Source organism: Orbicella franksi, chromosome 1, assembly GCF_964199315.1.
Source record: "Orbicella franksi chromosome 1, jaOrbFran1.1, whole genome shotgun sequence".
In the NCBI taxonomy this organism is placed as follows: Eukaryota; Metazoa; Cnidaria; class Anthozoa; order Scleractinia; family Merulinidae; genus Orbicella; species Orbicella franksi.
In genome coordinates this window covers 33471371-33492809 of record NC_138145.1, presented here as the reverse complement: position 1 = coordinate 33492809, position 21439 = coordinate 33471371, and the positions used below count along the sequence as shown (strand labels likewise).

Below are 21439 nucleotides of genomic sequence, written 5' to 3'. Positions count from 1 at the left end.
CGAAGTGGTTTTTGATCAGATTCAGGTCGTACGAGCCCGACTTGAAGCCCACGACAGGGACCTGGTTGCACCATTCATTAATTTTTTGCTGCTGGTCTTTTGTCAGCAGGTGGATGTCTTCTGGCACAAACTCCGCTCTCACCTGGTCCTGGATGTTTTTCTCGCGTCTCTCCAGCTCTTTCAGGAAGTTGCAGACCAGCTCCACAGGGTTTCTTTTCCAGATGTGGGTGGGCTCTCTTTCAAGAGTGTCCCCGACGCTCACGGAGATTGGCACGTGTGTGTTTTCTATCGTTAACGCCCCTGTTGGCTCTTTCCGATATTTTTTGTCGCCATACGCCTCGAAATCGTACAAGATCGCGTGCTGGTAAGTTTTAGTTTGCTTCCTCGGGAGTTCCCCCTTAACTTCGCAAGACCAGGCCTCGATAACTTTGTCGCCTCTCTTTCGCAGAAATGCGGTACGGTTCACTGTGGCTTGGTACATTTGTTAGGGTGTTTTACCGTTTGTTATGACCTCCTGTCAGTTAGGATAACATTTTGGACATCCGTGGAAGGGGCAGCCGTGGTATTGTAATACCGTCCTCGTTTCCTGGTGGTACCCGTCGACAGGAGAAGACTTCATTTTCCCGCCTTCTCGAGGAAGCCATCTCTCGCCCCCGTGCCCGCACATCGCGTGGTGGATGTGTGTCCCCCGCCACTTTGCTTCCCGCTCCAGCCACAGAATCGCTTGTTTCGATGCTGAGCCTTTTGGGTACATCACTTTCTCGAAAGCTGTCTGGGGCGCTTCAACTTTTGTCCCCGGGCAAAAGATTACCGTTTTTCCCACGCTGCAGGTTTGGTGATGCCGTTGTGGATGACATGCTTGTGTGAACCTCTGCCCACAATGCATGCATGCATAGGTTTTTGCCAGCTTTGCAATATCTTTTATCAAGAAAGCATGGCCTTCGTAGACACCTATCGTCAAAATCTTTTTGAGTTTGGGGTTCGGGTTTATTCTGAGGTGCCAAACCACTTCTCCGTTTTCCAGACGCTCAGGCTCGTAGACGTGATTTCCAAGCCAAGATGCGACGGGGAAGCCCTCATTCAGATGGGCTTCAACCTTTTCCAACTCATCAAGAGAAGTTTTTGCAAAGTTTTCTGGAATGGTCTTGAGTTTGTACAAACTCTTAGCAAGACTTTGGGCTTCTTTTGTGCAACGGTCTGTGTGCGCCCCTCGGTGCACAGCAATGGACCGCCATAGGCACAGGTTGTAGTTATACACGTCCAAAGATACCATTGCCCGGCTATGGACAAGGTTGCGCAGCCAGTCAGGCAAAGACCCTGTTCCCACCAACGACTTCCTGTCAATCACAACCTTCAGGTCCACGTTGAAAAAGGCTTCAAACACCCACTTCGTGTTGGGCCTGTCGGTTTTTTCATTGTCGAGATGCCGTTCTTCCTCCCGGTTAAGCCATTTTTCCGTGTCTTCCAGTTTGTGAAACCACTGTGAGCCCTTGGGGTTAGAGTAGTACACGATCACAGTTCCATGCTCACTGTTGCGCAACTGGTACGCGAAAACGTGCCTCAGATAGAACGACGTGCTTACTCTTTCGCGTATCGTCGCCATAAAGTCTGGTGTTAGGTTTCTCCCCAGACCTCTGATGAAGCGCCAGCGAATTAAACGCCGGCCTGTTGTCTCTTCCCCTTCTTTCTCTGCGTCATCGTACAGATCCAGAATCTCTTTCTGATAGTCTGTCACTGTTCTGGTTTTCCGCGCAGGGAAGGGGTCGTACTCCCTCAGAAGCTCCTGCGTTTTTCTTGACTTTCTTTGGCGTGGAGGGGCTCTTGGCTGGTAAGGCTTCGGAAGTAGTGGCTTTTGTAGACGCGCCTGCATTTCCTGAGAAATTGGTTCTTCCAGCACGTTCTGGAGAACCTTTCTTACCGCTGGCGCATTTTCTGCAAAAAGTTGGTCGAAATAACGCAATACTGCGGGATCTATTTTTGCGAGTTCTTCTTCCAGTCTTTCTTGGTTGTTGGAAGCCATAGTTCCTTGTGTTATAACCCAAGGTTTCATTTCTCTAACTGTTGTTTTTTCTTTCTTTCAGCTCAAGCAAAACAAGTTCAAAAAATTTTTTTGCTTTTTCTCACTTGCGGATAAGACGTTGTTTTAGCACGTTACTGCCGCAGGGCTTGCAGAGACAGTAGTCGCACAGAAGACCGACTCCACAAACTCTGCAAGGCTCTGGCATTTTCATTCCTTTTTTCAGCTGGTAGTTGTGCTGCCCGCAATACGCCCCGTAACAGCGCTTTCCGCAGCTTTCTTTCCGGCCCCGCATCAGCCACCCGCACTTGTTTGGCACTCAAGTCATCCTGGCTCGGGCGGTATAACAACGGGCTCGCTTGTTTCCAATTGGTGTGTCTCTCCCTTCCCTGTTGTAAGTAGTATATAGGGGATTAACCAAATACTGTTTCAAAGAGGGAGCTGAATTTCACCTTTTCGCAGCCCCCAGGTTCAACCGGCCTAAGCTTGTGAGGGCCGGACTTGATGGTGGGGGCTGCAAAACGGTGAAATAAAGCTCCCTCTGCGAAAACGGTATTTGGTTAATCCCCTATATACTACTATAATAACAATAATAATATTAATAAATATAACACAACTTTCCATAAAATGATAATGGTTAGTGCACTTTACATCATAAAAAGCTTAACTGTGATTGGAAGAAATGATATTTTCCACGTGTGAAAAAGTTGTTGTGAGAAATAACCAATCAATGACTTGGCATTAGAACCACCTGCCATGAGGCAGTCCAGCGAATGGGACTCTGCAGATGGCTTTCAAGGTGGTTGAGAAAAACATTGTCGTTCCCGCTTTGAAAACATCGCTTGTCCTTTAGGTTGTGCAGTTTAGCTGCTTGTATTCAGCAAGCACACAAAAATACTGTTTAAAGAAAGCGCAACATCACCACTAGATCACCGCTAGCATCGATCGACACTTGATGGCATGTCTGAGAAAATTAGTTGACTATTGACAGAGTGTCAACTGCAATGTGAGTTGAGTACCGTATTGGTTGATGATCGATCAAGGGTATCGATCAAAACTTGACCATAGGTGCCGCTAGTACCCATGATCCGGGGTTCCTGGCTGGTATGTTTGCTCTTGCTTTTGCCTTTCCCCTTCATGGAAGGCTTAGTATAGGCTTAGGCTTAGTGTAGGCTTAGGCTTAGTATAGCCAAAGAAAGAAGCTTTACTTGAGCAAGCAGCCCAGGAGGATTTGTGCTACTCATGGCCATCATGTTTATATCTTTTGTTTCACCAGTTCGTAAGATTTTGTCTTCTTCATCGAGGCTTAAACCTGGCAAATCCAGGTCCTCAATGTTCATTCCCACTTCTGTTTCTGACCTGGTTCAGCTAATATGAAAGAAAACATTCAGGAAACTTGTTGATATTGTTCCACTTTTGGTAATATGACTTGATCGCTCCGACACCAAACTCGTGCACACTGAGCTCAGATACTACATGCTTGCTATTTTAATGTGACCTCCGATTGTATGCAAATGTGAGGTACATGTAGAATCAGAACAGATATCCATCCTCTTGTCACACATCTGTGCAAGTGTAATCTCAACCTCGTTCCCAGGGTCTCTCATCTTCCTGGAGCGAGAGAATAGTGAATCGATAATGCATCGTATACCATCTCAGGTGTAATCTGTTTGATGCGGATTATGTCAGCTACACATACTGACACCTGTATCAACATTTTGAGGATCTTAAGGGGTTTGTGATCGGGAAACACATGAGAGAGCAACATGGGAGGGACCCAAGTGATGTAGATCTTAGATTTAAGATCTTACAGAAGTGCCAGAGCAAATTTGACTGCTTAATTTATGAGATGCTTTATATCAAAGAACTAAAGCCAGCATTGAACAAGCAGTCTGATTCCATTTAGACAAGGTTATTTTTATAGTGCAGAGTATTTTCTATTTTGCACTAATTGTCTTAAATCTAGCCTTTGTACTTAAGTTTTTATCACATGTTTTGTAATGCTTAGTGCATATTTATATGGTTAGCCAAATGTTGCGAAATTCAACAACTTGGACCTTCGTATTCAACAACTTATATTTATGTTCAACAACATATATTTATATTCAACATTTTATATTTATATTCAACGATACGCATTTTCTTTCAACTTCAACCCAAATTATTTTCATTCAACAAAAATATTTGTTCAACTTCAACCAAAAATAATTTCATTCAACAACAATATTTGTTCAACTTCAACCACAATTATTTTTATTCAACAATAAAGTTCCCGGACATTCAAAATATCGTCATTCAACAAAATTCCCCGTCATACCCCCTGAACTACCCCGAACGCTGTCACAAATCCCTAGTGTTTTGGGTACCCAAAACACTGAAAGCGTAAAACTGATGCAAGTGAAATCATCCACAATTCTGCTCAAAACCCATTTATCTTCTTACGAAGCTTTGTCTCAATAAATTAAAGCGTTCTTTAGCTTGATATAAACACAATACGTCTCTGAAAATAGTCGCAATTCATAACAGACTGTCTGATCCGAGTCTGCAGTTATAACGACATATAAAACCGAATTCACGCACCAAAGATCCTTGTATGAACATGCGCTTGGTGCCTATCGATAACCCTTGAAATGCACGTTATTTAAAACGAGAAAGGCGCTTTCTAAACTTCCGATAGTGTGGCGATTAAAATCAATATGCGAACGAACGGCTGTCACACAATATGCAGGTCTCAAGCTGTGACCGACCTCTGTATGTGTTGCCTGTTGGAAATAAACTCTGGCTTAGACTTCTTTGTCGCTCTTTCCTTCATCATCCCTCCTAGTATATGTAGATTTTGCCGGAATATATAAGATGAAGATATAAAAGGTTTGCTTTGCCTTGTAATCCTCGGTCGATTTGGCTACCCTGAATTAAAGAAACGATAACAAACCAGCATATTGGAAAGGGATACCCATATATCACCAGGGATTTAAGTATCCCACTTTCCCAGTGTTCAAAGGACTTAGTCTTGTCTACTTTATTTGCATTTTTTATAGAATTGTCTCCGAAGAAAAAAACTGCTTTAATGGCAAAATCTAATAGGAGGGATGGTTAAGGAAAGAGCGAGAAATAAACAAGTCTAAGACTTTCCCTGTATCCAAGGATTAGCCTTGTCTATACTTTATTTATATTTATTTTGGTTTTGTCTCCAAAGCAAAAAAACTTATTTAATGGCATAGAGAACTGTTCGCTGGCAAAATCTACGTACACTAGGAGGGATGGTCAAGGAAAGAGCAACAAACAAGTCTAAGCCAGAGTTTATTTCCGACAGGCAACACATACAGAGGTCGGTCACAGCTTGAGACCTGCATATTGCGTGACGGCCGTTCGTTCGCATATTGATTGTAATCGCCGCACTGTCGGAAGTTTAGAAAGCGCCTTTCTCGTTTTAAATAACGTGCATTTCAAGGGTTATCGATAGGCACCAAGCGCATGTTCATACAAGGATCTTTGGCGCGTGAATTCGGTTTTATATGTCGTTATAACTGCGGACTCAGATCAGACAGTCTGTTATGAATTGCGACTATTTTCAGAGACGTATTGTGTTTATATCAAGCTAAAGAACGCTTTAATTTATTGAGACAAAGCTTCGTAAGAAGATAAATGGGTTTTGAGCAGAATTGTGGATGATTTCACTTGCATCAGTTTTACACTTTCAGTGTTTTGGGTACCCAAAACACTAGGGATTTGTGACAGCGTTCGGGGTAGTTCAGGGGGTGGGACGGGGAATTTTGTTGAATGACGATATTTTGAATGTCCGGGAACTTTATTGTTGAATAAAAATAATTGTGGTTGAAATTGAACAAATATTGTTGTTGAATGAAATTACTTTTGGTTGAAGTTGAACAAATATTGTTGTTGAATGAAAATTATTTTGGTAGAAGCTGAATAGTTATTTTTGTTGAATGAAAATCATTTGGGTTGAAGTTGAACAAATATTGTTGTCGAATGAAATTATTTTCGGTTGAAGTTGAACAAATATTTTTGTTGAATGAAAATAATTTGGGTTGAAGTTGAAAGAAAATGCATATCGTTGAATATAAATATAAAATGTGGAATATAAATATATGTTGTTGAACATAAATATAAGTTGTTGAATATGAAGGTCCAAGTTGTTGAATTTTGCAACATTTGGCTAACCATGTATTTACATATTTTTATCGCTTTTCAATTTCTCATGTCGTATTTTACTCATATATACGAAAAATTTTAATCACTTTTTTAAACTTAAAAATGATCTTAGCGAGATCGAAATGCCATTTGATTTTATCTCTAGTTTTATCCTGAAATGTGTTTCAAAGAAACTACTTATTAGTATTCCTTTTTTGCTGGTTTATTATAATGATAATGAGCTGCGTAATAATAGCCGTTATGATAAGCTATATTTGTCATGTCATCCTCAGCCCAGTGTGGAAATTTGAATATTTTGTTTAACACATGTCCTGGGAATTTTCTAAATGTAGCTTTAAAAGTACATGTATTAAAGTTCAGGCAGCATTTTAAATTCACAATCATGTTTGAACATTAAAGTTTTAATGATTTAGGCAAGGCAGTTTTAATGCCAGACAGTTCATTTACTCAACTTAACTCTTCAAATAATTTGTATTCCTCTATTTTGTCTGCAGAATTTTTGATTCGGAGACATATCAGAAGGAGGAGCTAACCATTTTTCATTCTTCATTAATTGAGGATGCTCTCACAAATGGCAAGAGTTTTTTAAGTGGCAAATATGCAGGAGCTTATATTCTAATTCATCCTGCATATCAGAAAGGTAAAACGTTTTTACTGGGAAAATTGATGTGAAGCAACTGAATCAATTTTTTATGATTTTCACCGTGTCAGCAATCACAGTAACCATCACTTCCAATCTAGTGTTTTGTCCAGAAATATGTGAAACATTTAACAGGGTAGTTTTAAATTGTTGAAGTTCTACTTAATCCTTAATTAAAAAAACAGAGAAACCTTTTTCCCCCCTACATTGTAACACATACCAGTACTTGAAGTATAAACCTTAGAACAGATGAGATCTTTCCACTCAGCATACATCGTATTTTAAGAAGTGACGTTGGGGCAACCCTAAAGGCCGGAAAGTCATAATTGTGGAAAATCTCCGGAAATCCTAAAAGATGGAATGACAGAAAATCACCCGAAATCCTAAAGGACAGAATGAGGGAAGTCACCCGAAATCCCGCTCTAAAAGGCTAATGCTAAAAGCCACAGATCTGGGAAAAATTGCCTCCCTCCTTCCCCCAGTCCTCCCCAAAAAAGAGTTAAATAATAATTTCTTGTTAATGTGAAGAATTTGTTTTCCTTTACATTTCAAATAATGAGCACTGATTCTCAATAGCATTTGCAGAGTGATACAATCCAGCTTCTCTATGTAAGTGACATTAAGCTCACCCAGCCCCTTTTTGAGTGCAGTTTTTTTCTGCATGAATACAAATTCTGTGGAAATTAAATCAATACCCAAAAAGGCATCTTTGCTCAATGAGTAAATTTGAAGGGCGTAGCTAAGGAGGGGGGGGGGTGCTGGGGTGCTTATGACCCCCTCTTTTGTGAGCCTTTTTTAAGCAAACAACCTACAACAGATGGTGAAAACAACATGACAATCTGGTGAGTTCCCTCACTTTGACACAGTGTGACCCCCCCCCCCCTTAAAATATCCTGGCTATGCCCCTGAATTTTTGGGAAAATAAATTATGCTACAGTTGCTTACTCTAAAGTGAAAATAATGTTGACCTAAAATTAATTGGAAATAATCTCAACAGGAACTGGGTTTATCACGAACTGTCAATGTAAACCGTGTTCACAAAAGTTGATGTTTTGTTGCCAAACCTTAACAATGAATGACTTTTAGGGAAAAACTATGCACCAGTTGCTTCCGCAAAAAAAACTGAGGCGTTTCTAATAAGATTTCTTTTCTGCCACTGTAAATCAAACCAAGCTGAGTTTGGGCATTTAATGTAATTATGGCCCGTGGCCATGATTGCAAGTAATGAACAGGCTACCGTAAACTGAACTCGCCACTTAAAGGCTGAAGATGGACATCATCCATCACCTCCTTGTCAGCTTCCGTTGCTTGTACCAACGGATAATATTTTTTGCTGAGGGCGTTGTGAATGTAAGACAACTTTGGGTGATAATGCACTGGCTCTGGCTTGATGGACATCCTAACAGCTTATTAACTCCTCATTGTGATTAGGGATTGGCCAGTCATGCAAGAACAAAGTCCGAAGGTGGTGGAGGAACTACATGTGTCATGAGTTGGTTTCGGTGATGTAGGAACTCTCTCTGTGTACTCACCAGTCAAATGCTTGGTTTGAAAGATGCAATTTTATTGCTACACAGGAATCAGTGCTCAGTAGTTGAAATCTAAGACAGGATTTATAGTTCCGTCTTTTAAGATTTGGTGTGACTTTCCACTGTTCTGACTTTGGGTGACTTTCGGTCATTCCATCTTTTAGGATTCCGGGTGATTTTCTGCCATTCCGTCATTCTGCCTTTTAGGATTTTGGGAGATATGCTGCCGTTCTATCATTTCACTGTTCTGTCATTCTGGCTTTTAGGGTTGCCCGTGACATTGGCATTTTTGGGTAGTCAGTCATACTTTGCTTTTGTAAAACACTTGTTTCCATCACTCATTCACACTCATATTTAGGGCCTGCTTCATGATAATGTACACGTCACTCAGTACTGAAAGCTGTGTGGGATGATTTTCAGTTTTCTTGTGCACCTTTATAGCAGAAAATTTCATTATCCTTCCTTCGTCACTCTGTAGGGGACACACACACCTTCAGTTGCTCCTTTATTTCAGGGAGGATCTCAAACAAGTCATTGCACTACTGAATAGTTAAGAAGGGCTTTTACAAATGCAAGGAATCAGGTTATTTTAGTTGAGCAAGGAAATAATTTTCAACAAAGATATTATTTTTAGTATTTCTTTTAAATGAGATTACAGTCATTCAACTCTCTCTAAGCAGACACCACTGTAAGTTAGGCATCTTTCCAGAGCTAGAAATAAACTTTTTTATCAAGGAGACAGCTGGCAACTACAGTAATACCAAAAGTTTAGTCACCAGATTGTAATTTTTGGTCACCATTTATTTTTTTTTTTCACTGATTTTTTTTTCTTCTTCAGTATTTTCCTCATGTACACAATCTTCAACATAATTCTATGTTTATGTTCAAAGAAGCTTGTATGATCTGGTAAAATTTTAAAGAATAACACCTAAAAACATCATTGCAAAATAATGATCAATATGAAAGCTACTTCAGTTACGCTTTCGGTGTTTCCTCTTCTCCCTCATCTTGTTTCACATCTGTGTAATGTTTGGCAATAAGCTACATGGACCTTTGTCAAGAGACATACTGGAATTAGTCCCCTGCTCTGCCGCATTGTTTGCAGTCATACCAGACTCTGTGCATGCATTGTTTAGTGAGCCCGCAATACCTCTTAATATAGAAGCTGCTGAATCAAACATGGTGCTTTAGTCAGTGATTGAAGAATGGTGGGTTTGTTTTGGTAAATCTATTTGCATGAATCATATCTTTCACCCCTTATTTAGTATGCTGGACAAAACTGTTCTGGATTGACATTTTACAGCAAAAAATTAAAATAAACATAGTGACACAAATAATGTTGTGATTGTCTTAAACTTTACTAAATTCTACACATGGAAACTTATTTTTATATGGATCACGCATGGAAGGCTTGTGTTACACCTTGTCCAAATTTGGTAACTGAGTCACAAAAGTATTCAAAATTGTGTGATTTCTGAGAAAAATGAGTCACATTTGCAGTGTTGTTTTGCGAAGGAACTCTTTACATGGCGGTGGATTTTTTGGTCACAATTTTGACAAGAAAGCATGAGAAAGACTTACAACTTATTTAGCCACTGAAATACAATATGATCGTAGAACTCAAGTCTTAAAACTGCTCTTGCCACTAGAGCGGTCTTGTGCCTGTTTTGAAGATGGCTGCCTTTTATCATGCTTTGTACAAGCCACAATTGCACAAAATACTGCTGTGTTAAGGCGTTGTCAGCTGAGAACATCAGGCACTGCTATTTGTGCTTTTTGGAAAATTAACGGACCTGTTTCTGGGCCCACTTACCAGTAGCTTGCCATTTTCTCGGATTTTCTTGCATAACAGCTTGGAATAACTTTGTTTGGTTTGCTTTGTGGCCCTTCAGTAATTGCATCACAATGTGAATCTTTAATTCTCTAAACCGCTGATGTATCACAGGATCATTATAGTGCTGTTTTTAATGGATTATCGCTCCCTCGTCATGCCATCTGGTCAAATTCATGAAGATATCCACAAGCACATAACGATGTTCTTCGCACAACAACACTGGTCTAACACTAATATCTTGGAACTCGCGCAATTTTCCATACCTTTGTGATTCAGTCCACAAATTTAGATACACTTAATGCAAGCCTTCGTTGCGTGATCTATATGAAAATAATTTTCCATGTGTGGAATTTAATAAGGTTTAAGACAATCAAAAAATCATTTGCATCAACTTGCTTGTTTTGATTATTTGTTTTAAAATGTCAATCCAGAACAGTTTTGCCCAGCGTACTAGTGAGGTCAATTTTCTGATGAGGTTAAAAGGTTGACAGAATTAAGAAAAGGTGAGTCACCAACTGGTGACGAGTTTTATATATCTGGCCACCAACACTCAATTTTTGGTTGCATTGGCAACCAATGAGTCACAATTTCGAGCCCTGCCTTCTAAGAGAGTGATGTCTTGTCCAGGCCAAACTACTTGTATTCTTCTGTAACGTACTTGTATCTCTCTATTAAGGAAGACATTTCTTCAAGCTGGACAGCAAATGCTTTTTAGCAAAATTCAGGTTAAAAATAGATCAGTGAAGGTCGAGGTACACAAGACCTCAAGATTCTTGTTCAGATGTTCTCTGTTCCTGGCTAATGTTCGTGACACTCCTGTTCATCTACATTCCCTTACCTGATGGTGTTTTTTTTTTCCTTGTCTCCCTTGCAATGGGCTTTACTTGCACTGCAGCATCTGTTGTGTGCATCATGCACCTTCCTGTTGCTGGTTTTAGGGCACCAGGCACCTGACATTACACCCTCATAAAATGAAATGGCAGTCCTGCAACGAGCCCATTGTTAATAGGGATTTGACTAATAAGTGATGCTTTATCAGACAGGGCTATCATTATTTTGAGTCTACTGTTGTCTTAGTCCTCACACCCATAACAAACTTGTTACTTTGTGTGGTGAATGTATCATCAATAGGCAATTCAAGGGTCCATCAAGCTTACTAAGCCATAACACTGGTACTATGGGTTACAGCCTTTAATACCAGCTCTGTGAGATGCTGCCCATGATAAGGGCATTATTTTTCTAGACCTGTGGGCACCTGTCTCCAACCCCTCCCCTCTGGCCATACATAACCCATTTTGAGACACCATGTTTCAAGGGTTGATGAACCATTCATGACCTTCAAGAATAAATAACAGTTGATGGATCCATTTTGTTTAAAAGGATTCAAACTGTGGTATTATTGACAATAATATTACTGCAAAAATAAAGAGAAAAGTTACATTAAATTTGTTGCCGACATTCTATAACCTCAAATCTGAAAGTAAACCTACAGTGGAATCTCAAATCAATAGTTCTCTTGAGTTTTTGAACCTCCAAATTTTTAAAAGTAGTTTCCATCGTCCTATGTTGGTTGAAAAATTGAGATTTCATTGTGAGTAGTCACTTTTTGTTGTTTCTTTTAGAAATTGAAAGTTTTCATAAGGAGCAATGCTTGCAAAGTAATGTGAAACTCACCAAAAATGAAGATGGCACAGAAAGTTATCCTAATACATGTAGGAGTTACAGAGACAAGGTAAACAGTTTCTCATTACCAGTTTATTGTGATACTTCGCATCAATTTTTACTCAGACAATTGCTACCTAAAACAAAGAGAATTAAAAGGAAGCGTGAGCTTATAAGTCATGTCTGAACAGCACAGCATTCATTCATAATCTGAAATGGAAATTAATGCTTCATATTAATCTAGTCAGTAATCTGATTGTTTTTGTGTCTAGTGCTTTTGCACTAGACACATGTAAAAGCGGTAAAACAGATAGCTTAAACTACTTCATATACAGGAAAATATGACATCATGCCCTAACAGTTTCTACGAAGTCTCCTCTTGTGATAAATTTCATGAAGAAGACTACAAGTGAAAATGCGTAAGTAAATCGATATGTCACCGTTATTCGTCAGTCTGCTGGAGCGGGGTCCGAGCAGTCAAAGCAAATATTTGGACTAATCCTCTTGCAATGAATATTGCCCTCACAGAATCTTTGTATTACAAAAATTAGCGTCATCGAATGAAATTGTCTGAGCAGTGTGCATGTGGGTCTGAGTTGAAATGTTCGAGAAGAAAGGGGTGAATATTTTTGCTTTAGGCAGTTTATTAGCGTCACTAAATCCGAGATTAACATCATTACAAACACTACGCCCCTTCAAGACACGTGGTTCTGTGTTGAAGTATTTGCGAAGAGAGAGGTCAAGACATATTTTGCTTTCACGCTGTTTCACTGAAGGAGTCAGGAGGAGGGTATTGCATGTGGTGAGTAAACCAGTGCTTTCTATCTTTAATTGACCTTTATCATGTTTTTCTTCAGAGGTACTTTTTTGCTATGCCATGGCTTTCAAAGTAGTCTTCAATGTGGAAGACTGAAATGCTTTAAAAAATGCTTTCCAGTTTTAGATCGATCTTGGGCTCCATTGAGGACAAACTGGATATCCATATTTACTCTCCATGCCTTAAGATGAGTAACATAATTGTTGATCCTTATTTCATTTGGTGGTAATGTTAAAAATATGGTTGGAGAGTTTAATACTGATTTTATAGCCAATTTATAGTTATTTTCAGCAGTTCCTCAAATGTTACACATTCACCTTCTTTCAAATCATTTAATTGTTTTAGTTTTCCAAGTGACTTTGTGTTGTTTTATGTTGTGGAGGTGTATCATTCTCTAAAGAATAAAGTATTTCAGTTGCTCTCATAGGTGGTTGTGGGTAATGAAATCAACATTCATTCTTTTGATTTCTTTCTACAGGTATGAGAATGCCGGTGAATCTGCCTGTTAACCAGCTTGTGCAGTTCCGGGTCATTAACTGGCAATTGACAACAAATAATGTTATCACTAAGCTCTGTAACAATAGCATCATCATCGTTTTAGTAGGAAATTGTGCAGCACTGCTGGATAGTTCAGAAGCATGCACTTTATAAAATTATATTATTATCATTATCATTATCATTATCACTATCATGATCATTATCATGATCATTATCATTATTATTATTATTATTATTAACGTCATCAACTCAAAATACTGGTGCATTTTCTAGCCATATAAGCATGTGAATGTGAGGTGAACCTTGTTGCTAGTATTCCACCCTGTAGAATTAGTCAGAAATGTTTCCTAATGCTAGTGCTTCACCATTTTTTCTGACATGCCTGTTTCCATATGTATATATGTTAGTTCATTTTGGGACATATTCATGCTGTGGCACCTGGGAAAATTTAGTGGGGGCGAGGGAAAATAACAATGAAATAAAAAATCAATGAAGTATAAAAGTGGCAGAACGAAACACCTGATTCTCCACTTTGCATAAAAAATATTATCTTCATATGTATATATTTAAGTTCATTTTGGGACATGTTTGTCAGTATGGCATCTAGAAAAAATTAGTGGGGGCAAGGGAAAATGACGAAATAAAAAAGCACAAAGTATAAAAGTGGGAGAAAGAAACACCTGATATTTCACTTTGCATAAAAAATTTTCAATGACCTTGAGCTGTTATTGATAAAACCATTTCTTACACCTGCATGGAGCAAACAACACTACAATACTTTTAAGGCTTTTCAACCCCAAAATAATAATGAATAATAACAAAATACAAACATATGTTTAGAACCCACAATTACATTAACCACGAGAAATTTCTCAGGGCAAAACAATATCTGCATGTAAACCATCAATTCCCAGTATCCACCCTGCACTAGACATATGTTCGCATTGCAGACCTATTTTTAAAAGATACTGGAAGATTTCTGCTTGATTCGATCTGAGTACAATGCCAACGAGTAAAATTGACATCTCCTTGATACCTGAGTGCAGCATCAATTCATGACTAAGATTGATAACTCTTTCTACATACTAAATAAATCATTGACAAAACTGATTCTTACTTGATACTGAGTGCAGCATAAATGAATAAGATTAATTCCTAATTAAAATTGATCAGCTGACTGAAGTAAAAGCTAATAAGAAGTAAGATTGATTCCTGCTTAATACTGAATAAAACATCAAAAAGTAAGTCTTTATTTCTATAAATGTGCTATACTTCAAAATGTCTAGGTTAGATTTATATGCAGGATTTTAATGTGGAGTAATATAGTTGTTTTGTTGTGTCCATTTATTTAATATTTGATGGAGGCCAACTGTTTTTGCATCTACATTTGGCACACTATTCACAACAATCCCATTCCTGCTCAGTTGAAATAGGGTATGGAAATAATAATTGACCTGCATTTGTGTTACATATTCAGAGTCCCCATCAATGCATGGGTGTGTGTCTTATCCACACAAAAAATGAAAAGGATGCACAGTTTTTTGGCAAAGTGCATCCTTGGGGTCCAGGAAAAAAGCTCCGACTAGTTGGGAAACTGGGTCTGGAGGGCCCTGCCCAAATATCTCTGCATTCATCATGGTATGTCCTTTGAGGCACCATTTTGTCATTTGTCAGATCATGTCTACACAAAAGCATTTATTCGATATTTTCCAGCCTTCAACATTGAGTAAACCTGAAAAAAGGAAACTTAAAAGTGATACAGATTAGGGGGGGGGGGGTGATACCCAGGTGAAGAAATGCAAATTTTGTCCTAAATGGCTGGTAAAAATTAGCGATAAGAAAGAACAATGTTTCAGTGACATGACACCATTTTCAAGTTCAAATGCAAAAAGATAAACTGTCAGAAAATTCACTCAAGATTAACATACTTCGTAATTACATATGAAATGTCACGCATTCCAAATAGGTTTGCTTGGATTGAGTCTGACTGGACATTGAGAGATGGTGTTAATTCTCTAATTAGCAGCATTTCATGCACTAAACAATTGAACTTATTCAAGCACTTCCTGAGAACAGAAAAATGTCTGTACACGTCTTTTGGAGCAATAAAGTGTTCGTTATTGAAGTGTTTGCCAGTGGAAGAAGACTGTTTAGTGTGTTGAGCCATGCGTTGGCTGTACACATAACTTACAAAACTTGCATCGCTCAAGTCACATTGAAATTTATAAATTACGCGTTGTTGGTTAACAATAGGTGGTTTAATCCCGTGCACTTTTAGCTCTCACTGGATCTTATCACTAACAAAAACGAGTTGAATGACAGTGTGGGTCTTCAAGCTCAGGTCTTTCAGCTGTTTATGGACCAAGTCTGCAGAATCCTGGTCTTTGAAGGGCAAGACTATTCAAACTGTTGGGTTCTCTCTTTGGGCAGGTCTTGGTTGCAGGTCTTCAACTTTAGAGGCGATAAACGACTTGACTGTCGAGTTGATAAGGTGCTGTGGATATTTCAGCCGGGAGAAAACTGCTGTCAGATGGTCACATTCTTCAGAAAAATACGACCAGCACGATGTTGAGCAATATACACGGTCAAGCATGGTTTTCAAAAGTCCTCGTTTATATCACATGTCAACATGGCTCTGGTAGTGGAGCAAAAGACCTGTGTTAGTAGGTTTTATGTAGACTTTGGATTCCTAGAAAAGGAAGCAGACCATTACTCTCTCTTTCCATGGTGAACTTCACTGATGAGTGGCAGTTGGTGAGCACTTGAAGAAAGGTAGCTGCTGATGCTGTGTCAGGCATTATAGTTTAAGTGTTGTCAACATATCTCTTATAAAATGAAGGCATTTTACCTTCACGAACCAGAGTTTCTTCAATGGCTCCCATGAAGACATAAGCGAGTAGTGGCCTGAGTGGAGAGCCCATGGCAACACCATCAGTCTGTTCGTAAAGTTGTCCATTGAACTGGAACAGTTGGTCTTTGGTGAATGCTTTGAGAAGATCTACTCGGTCTATTTTGCTGAGGTTCAACTGGTGTGTTTCATTGAACCAGTTATTCACAAACGCTTTATCATCGAGTATCTGTATTGTTTCCTCTAAGGACTCGTTGGTAAATAGCAAGGAAACATCATACGACACTAGAATATCACCACTATTGATCTGCAGTTGACAAATTTCGTCCGCAAACTCAAAAAACGTCAGTTATGGTGTACTGGTTATAGGATAAAGGCTGTGATTTCTCCTCTAACCATTTTGCCAATCCATAGTTGTACGTCTGTGTGGCAGATAGGATGGGAGGCATAGCTAGGCGTTCTTTATGGGTCTTGGGCAACCCATACAAGTGTGCTAGCCAGGAGCCTGTGGGTCGCACAGAATCAGCTGTCGACTTTGGTAGAATTCTATTGGCAATGGATTCCAGCTCTTTCTCCTTTTGGAGGAGTGGGAGGTAATGTTTAGGTGGTCTGCCTCTAGTCTTCAGCCTCTCTGGATCAACCACTCTAAATTTAGTTGCGTCATTTATGGATGCCTCTGATAACAAGCATAGATTTTCTGGCTTATCCATGACAACTACCCCTGAACCTTTGTCTGGTTTTGTGATGACAATATCATCTTGTCGTTTCAACTGGGTCATGGCTTTAAGGAGTGATTTGGGGGGCTTAGGGCCTCTTCAGTGGATTTAGTTAAGTGCTACAGTTTGTAGGGTTGCAGCAGAAAGATCTTTGAGGTCTTCAGGTTGGGCTCGAGCCTCCAGTATGCTTTTTCGAAGCTGGCCTTTACTTAGGTGGAGGATACCCGTTGCAGGAAGGCAAATTTCAAGCCACGACGTAGGACCAGTTCTTGAAAGAAAGATAATTCATACGATGAGATGTTTAGTATGTGCTCATTGACGTCCATCTCCTTGTTCTTGCCTTCCCTCAACGTGTATCCTCCACCGAAGTAAAGGCAGTTTATATTTTTGCATTTGAACTTGAAAATGGTGTCCTGATGTCACCGAAACATTATTCTTTCTTATCACTAATTGTTACTTGTTTATGCTTTACAAAACCTTTGCTTTTAAAATATAATTTGACCGAAAAACAAAATAACGAAGTGCAAAGTTTGTCTCAATGCCTATGGCTGTAATTCTAAACCACCACAAAATTTCGTGCATGGAGCAAATAGTTTTGAGCGCTCATCTAAGGCTCCTTTTATGTGGTCTCGGGTACCTGAGACAACCCACCCCTGAGGTAACTTTATTAAGCATTTTTATGAGAAAATGGTTTCCCTACAGGCTGAGTCAAAGTTGACCCTGCATGATCATTCATAACCCTTAGGTGCACTAACCCTTATTGAATAATCAAATGTACAAATATCCATCTTTTTTTGAGTTTCCCTTAGTCATTTCCCTTAGTTTCCCTTAGTCATTACCTGTGTGGTGCTCTTCTATGGGGCTCTTTACAAAGGTGCGGTTCTTCCCAGACCAGTAAACACCAAAGATTGCAAGAGTTCGCACTGTGGATCTGATAAGAGTTTGTCTGATTACGTTTGTTGCAAGATTGTTATTGAACACTCAAGCCTCAAAATAGTATGACTAGATGTAACTCGACCTCGCATCGAATAGCGGAGCCTTGATTACATGTTGTTTTTGCCAAAGACTACAAGTTTACTTCAGCATGACGAAGTCTGAACACTTGAAACGCTCCCAGAAGCAGGCTTTTAGCCAGGATTCCATGAGTGGCCATCCACTAACAAATATGGGGCCAAAGGTCCCATCCTGCCAGGAGGTTTGGTGGTATCCCCCCCCCCCAGGAAATTTAAAAAAATTGTGCATTTTCCGGGATATTCAGCCAATAAGTGTATTGATTGGATTTGAATGTTAATGCATCATTTTCATTGCCAAAAACCTAAAATAAGGGGGTGGGGGGGGGGGGGGAGGCTGGCAGCTATCTTTGATCTCACTGCTTTTCTGGTTTCTATGATCGCGCCAGAAAAGAAATCTGTCAGTCATTTGAGAACTGTAGCAAGCATGTGTAAAATGCGAACATGACATGAGAGAACCACAACATGTTTTGCTGCCATTTCTGTCCAGGATTTGCCTTCAATTGTATCATTTTTTTATTCGCTCTTAGTACTTTTTAGCAACAGCTCTGAGACAATCAGGTCTAAGGGAATGAAGGGACAACTTTGTGTCAGATTAGCAACAAGTTTCAGCCTGACATTTTCCAGCTGAGCGTGGTGAATTTCACATTCTTGGTTGCTGTATCAGGAAGATAACTATTGTAGGCTGCTTTTATTTTGCTGCGGAAATTTTAAAGGTCATTACCTCCAATCTTCACACTGACATAAGAGAAGATTTCCTTTGCAATTATTCTTCTCTAATTTCTGTTGAAAATAGCGAAGCCTCCGAATGTAAGCTTAAGTCTTTTAAATATTTCCAAACTGTTCAGAGTTGGATATTTAAACTTGAGCTTATGTTAAATAAGCTTTTCCATCTACAGTTTTATCCATCTTAATTTACTTATGAAACACCTTCACTTCACTTAGCTTCTTTGTGCCTCGTGGCACATAAGGCCTCCACAGAATGCCTCCAATTTTCTCTGTTGGCTGCAGCAGCTCTTGCCTCATCCCATGTATGCCATCCTGCGCTGTTCCTCTCTCTCTCAACTGTTCTTCGCCAGGTGGTCTTAGGCCTTCCTCTCTTCCTTTTTCCTTCAGGTGTCCATGATAGGGCTATGTTGGTATGGCTGTTTCTGTTTTGTCGTAGGACATGCCCTATCATCTTCCATCTTCTCCTCTTAACCTCTTCACTAAGGAACTTCGTCTCTGCCTTCTCAAGGAGCTCTCTAGTGGTAACGTGATCTTGCCATTTTATTTTTTTTTATGAAACACCACATTTATGTTATGATTTAATTCCCTGTGATATGTTGAGTTTGAAGACTTTCTACAAGTGATTTAAATCATGAAACTTGAAGGCAGTTACAAAGCACTCAACAAGATTTGCATGTTTCAATAATGCAGTGATAGTAAAGGTTTTGGAAACCTCCATTCCTTACTGTTCAGTACCAGTTTGAAGTCTCAAAATAAATTTGAAAGCATTTTCCTGCTTGAGCCTCTGCATGGGAATGCCCAAAATGGAATTGCTGGGCACAGACTCAATGTGAACTTTTATTATATTGAGGTATTTCATTTACAAGCTTAAAATTTACAATTTCTTGGGCTGTGGAAATAAAGAAAGCAGCTTCTGCTCACATGCTTAACCTTTGGCATAATTTGTACTGGTGATAAACATCAGTATTATTTGTGTGGTGGAAGAAAACTCTGTCATACTTCTGGATATCAAAATAGGGCTGCCATACACTCATCTGCAAAGGGAGATATGAAATAGACCCAGAGAAGGCAAATGAGCTATGTTACCTGCATGTGTGTGCTAGCTAGTGATGAGGTAGACAGGCAAAATGACCATTTATCAAGAAAATTGACTGTAGCTTGGACAAACCTGAGTCAACAGAACCTCCGCAATGTTGAATTAGGTCAATTTTGATACTTGGCTCCAAGGCTTTGGAGAATATTAAGAAGTTGTATCAAGTGCAAGGGATATTTGTTTTATTTCTTAAAGGCATCGAGATGAGTAAGGATTAAGCACATCGAATTTGGCCTAAAGTGCATGTTGTCAATCAGAAGCTAGTTCCTTTAATGAAAGGACAATAATTAAATAAGACAATAAGAAAGGCTAACATAAAGTCAGATGAATGCAGTCTTTAATTATAGTACTTGCCTCAAATGGCAATTCTTGGTGCAATAGAGGACCATAAACTGTTTGAAAACCTTTTCAGAGGCAGCAAAACAACATTGTTCCAGGGACTAATTAGATCAGGAAAGGGCAACAAAATGAAGTATGAAGTGAAGTCAAACGTCCTGTGCAATCTCTATCACAACTACTTGATGGGGCCCTAATTATTTAAACAGTCAAGTCTAGAAGATCAAAACAAATGTCTGAGGATAATTATGAAGAAACAAAAACAAAAATTATTAGTATCAAATATGGACCAAAGAGATGGTGATGATTCTCAATTTTGCAGATGGAACTATCCACTATTCACTTTGGTAAATAACGCCAGATGCTTTCTCTGAAACTGCAACAGACCTCTTGTAGTAATAAGTTATTAGGTGACAGGCAAAATCCTCAACCTAACGTAACAGAAAAGCGCCGTACCTACAGTTCTCATCATAAAACATGCTATAACTCTGTATATTTAACTCTGTCAGTTAATTCAGTGCAAACAGAAGGGTCGCAGCACTGCATAAAATGGAAATCCTTACTAACATGGAGTCCAGAAATACAGAAATACTTCAGATTATCCTATCGATATTACACCACTACACAAAAAATGCTCGAAAGAAATGTTACACCGTGATTACTGCAATCTGGCTCACACCGAAATAAACATCCACATTGCTTCGTAGTGGAGTTCCTGCTCACATGTTTACAGTGCAATATTTATCCCTGCTCCCTCAAAATGCCCAGAATTTAGATGTAGGGCAACTAGAACTTTTCCTTAGATGTTTGAACGTGCAACAAGCAAAACGTTTACAACACTTTACAAATGCTTTCTGCTCATGGAAGTCTGCCTTGATTCTAATTCCCACGAATCGATAATAAATTTGTTTCCCATATACACCAAATGGAGAAACCTCATAAAAATCCCACCACCATATATGGAACTACACATTATTTCAAGTCATTAGACATAACTTTACATCACTAAAGGACACTAGACATCAACGTACATCATTTCACATTATTAGACACTGTTCACTATCAACAGGCATCATAATCCATCACTCACCATCACCACATGTGATTCACCCTCAGTAGACATCATTTACCATAACTTAGCATCCTTCACCATCACTAGACATCACTCACCATCACTAGTCATCATTCAACATCACTAGACATAATTCAGCATCACTAGTCATCATTCAACATTACAAGACATCATCCACCATCACTAGACATCATTCACCATCACTAGATGTAATTCACCATCACTAGACGTAATTCAGCATCACTAGTCATCATACAACATCACAAGACATCATTCACCATCACTAGCTAGATAGATAGATAGATAGAAAACTTTATTTAACCACGGTGACTGATCAAAAAATTACAAAACATTGCACTTTTGTTCTTCCCAAAAGCTGTGAAATAATTACAACTAGGATCTTTTTTTTAAATATATAAATACAAGTTTACATCAATATATTAAATATGATATGTTAAGTATGTA

At 39.1% G+C, this 21439-nt stretch overlaps 2 protein-coding genes across 3 annotated transcripts in view; one reads left to right on the top strand and one right to left on the bottom strand.

The window, feature by feature from the left end:
- The window catches only part of LOC145479389 (uncharacterized), a 90136-nt gene that overhangs the window by 43006 nt on the left and 25691 nt on the right, over nt 1–21439 (top strand). For both annotated transcript variants that reach the window (XM_081457754.1, XM_081457746.1), the window contains exons 3-4: nt 6685–6830; nt 11816–11925. In XM_081457754.1, coding sequence (XP_081313880.1) covers nt 6685–6830; nt 11816–11925 — 256 coding nt within the window. The remainder of the gene's footprint in view (nt 1–6684; nt 6831–11815; nt 11926–21439) is intronic.
- On the bottom strand, nt 14448–21274 carry LOC145479781 (uncharacterized). The gene is made up of 2 exons (XM_081458233.1): nt 19035–21274; nt 14448–18674 (listed from the first exon to the last, which is right to left on the bottom strand). Exon 2 carries the CDS (start codon nt 16795–16797, stop codon nt 16354–16356), a length of 444 nt encoding a protein of 147 aa, XP_081314359.1. The 5' UTR covers nt 16798–18674; nt 19035–21274; the 3' UTR covers nt 14448–16353.

What these genes read in the sequence shown, in the direction of transcription:
- LOC145479781 (XM_081458233.1), bottom strand. Translation starts at nt 16,797, where the DNA reads ATGACCCAGTTGAAACGACAAGATGATATTGTCATCACAAAACCAGAC.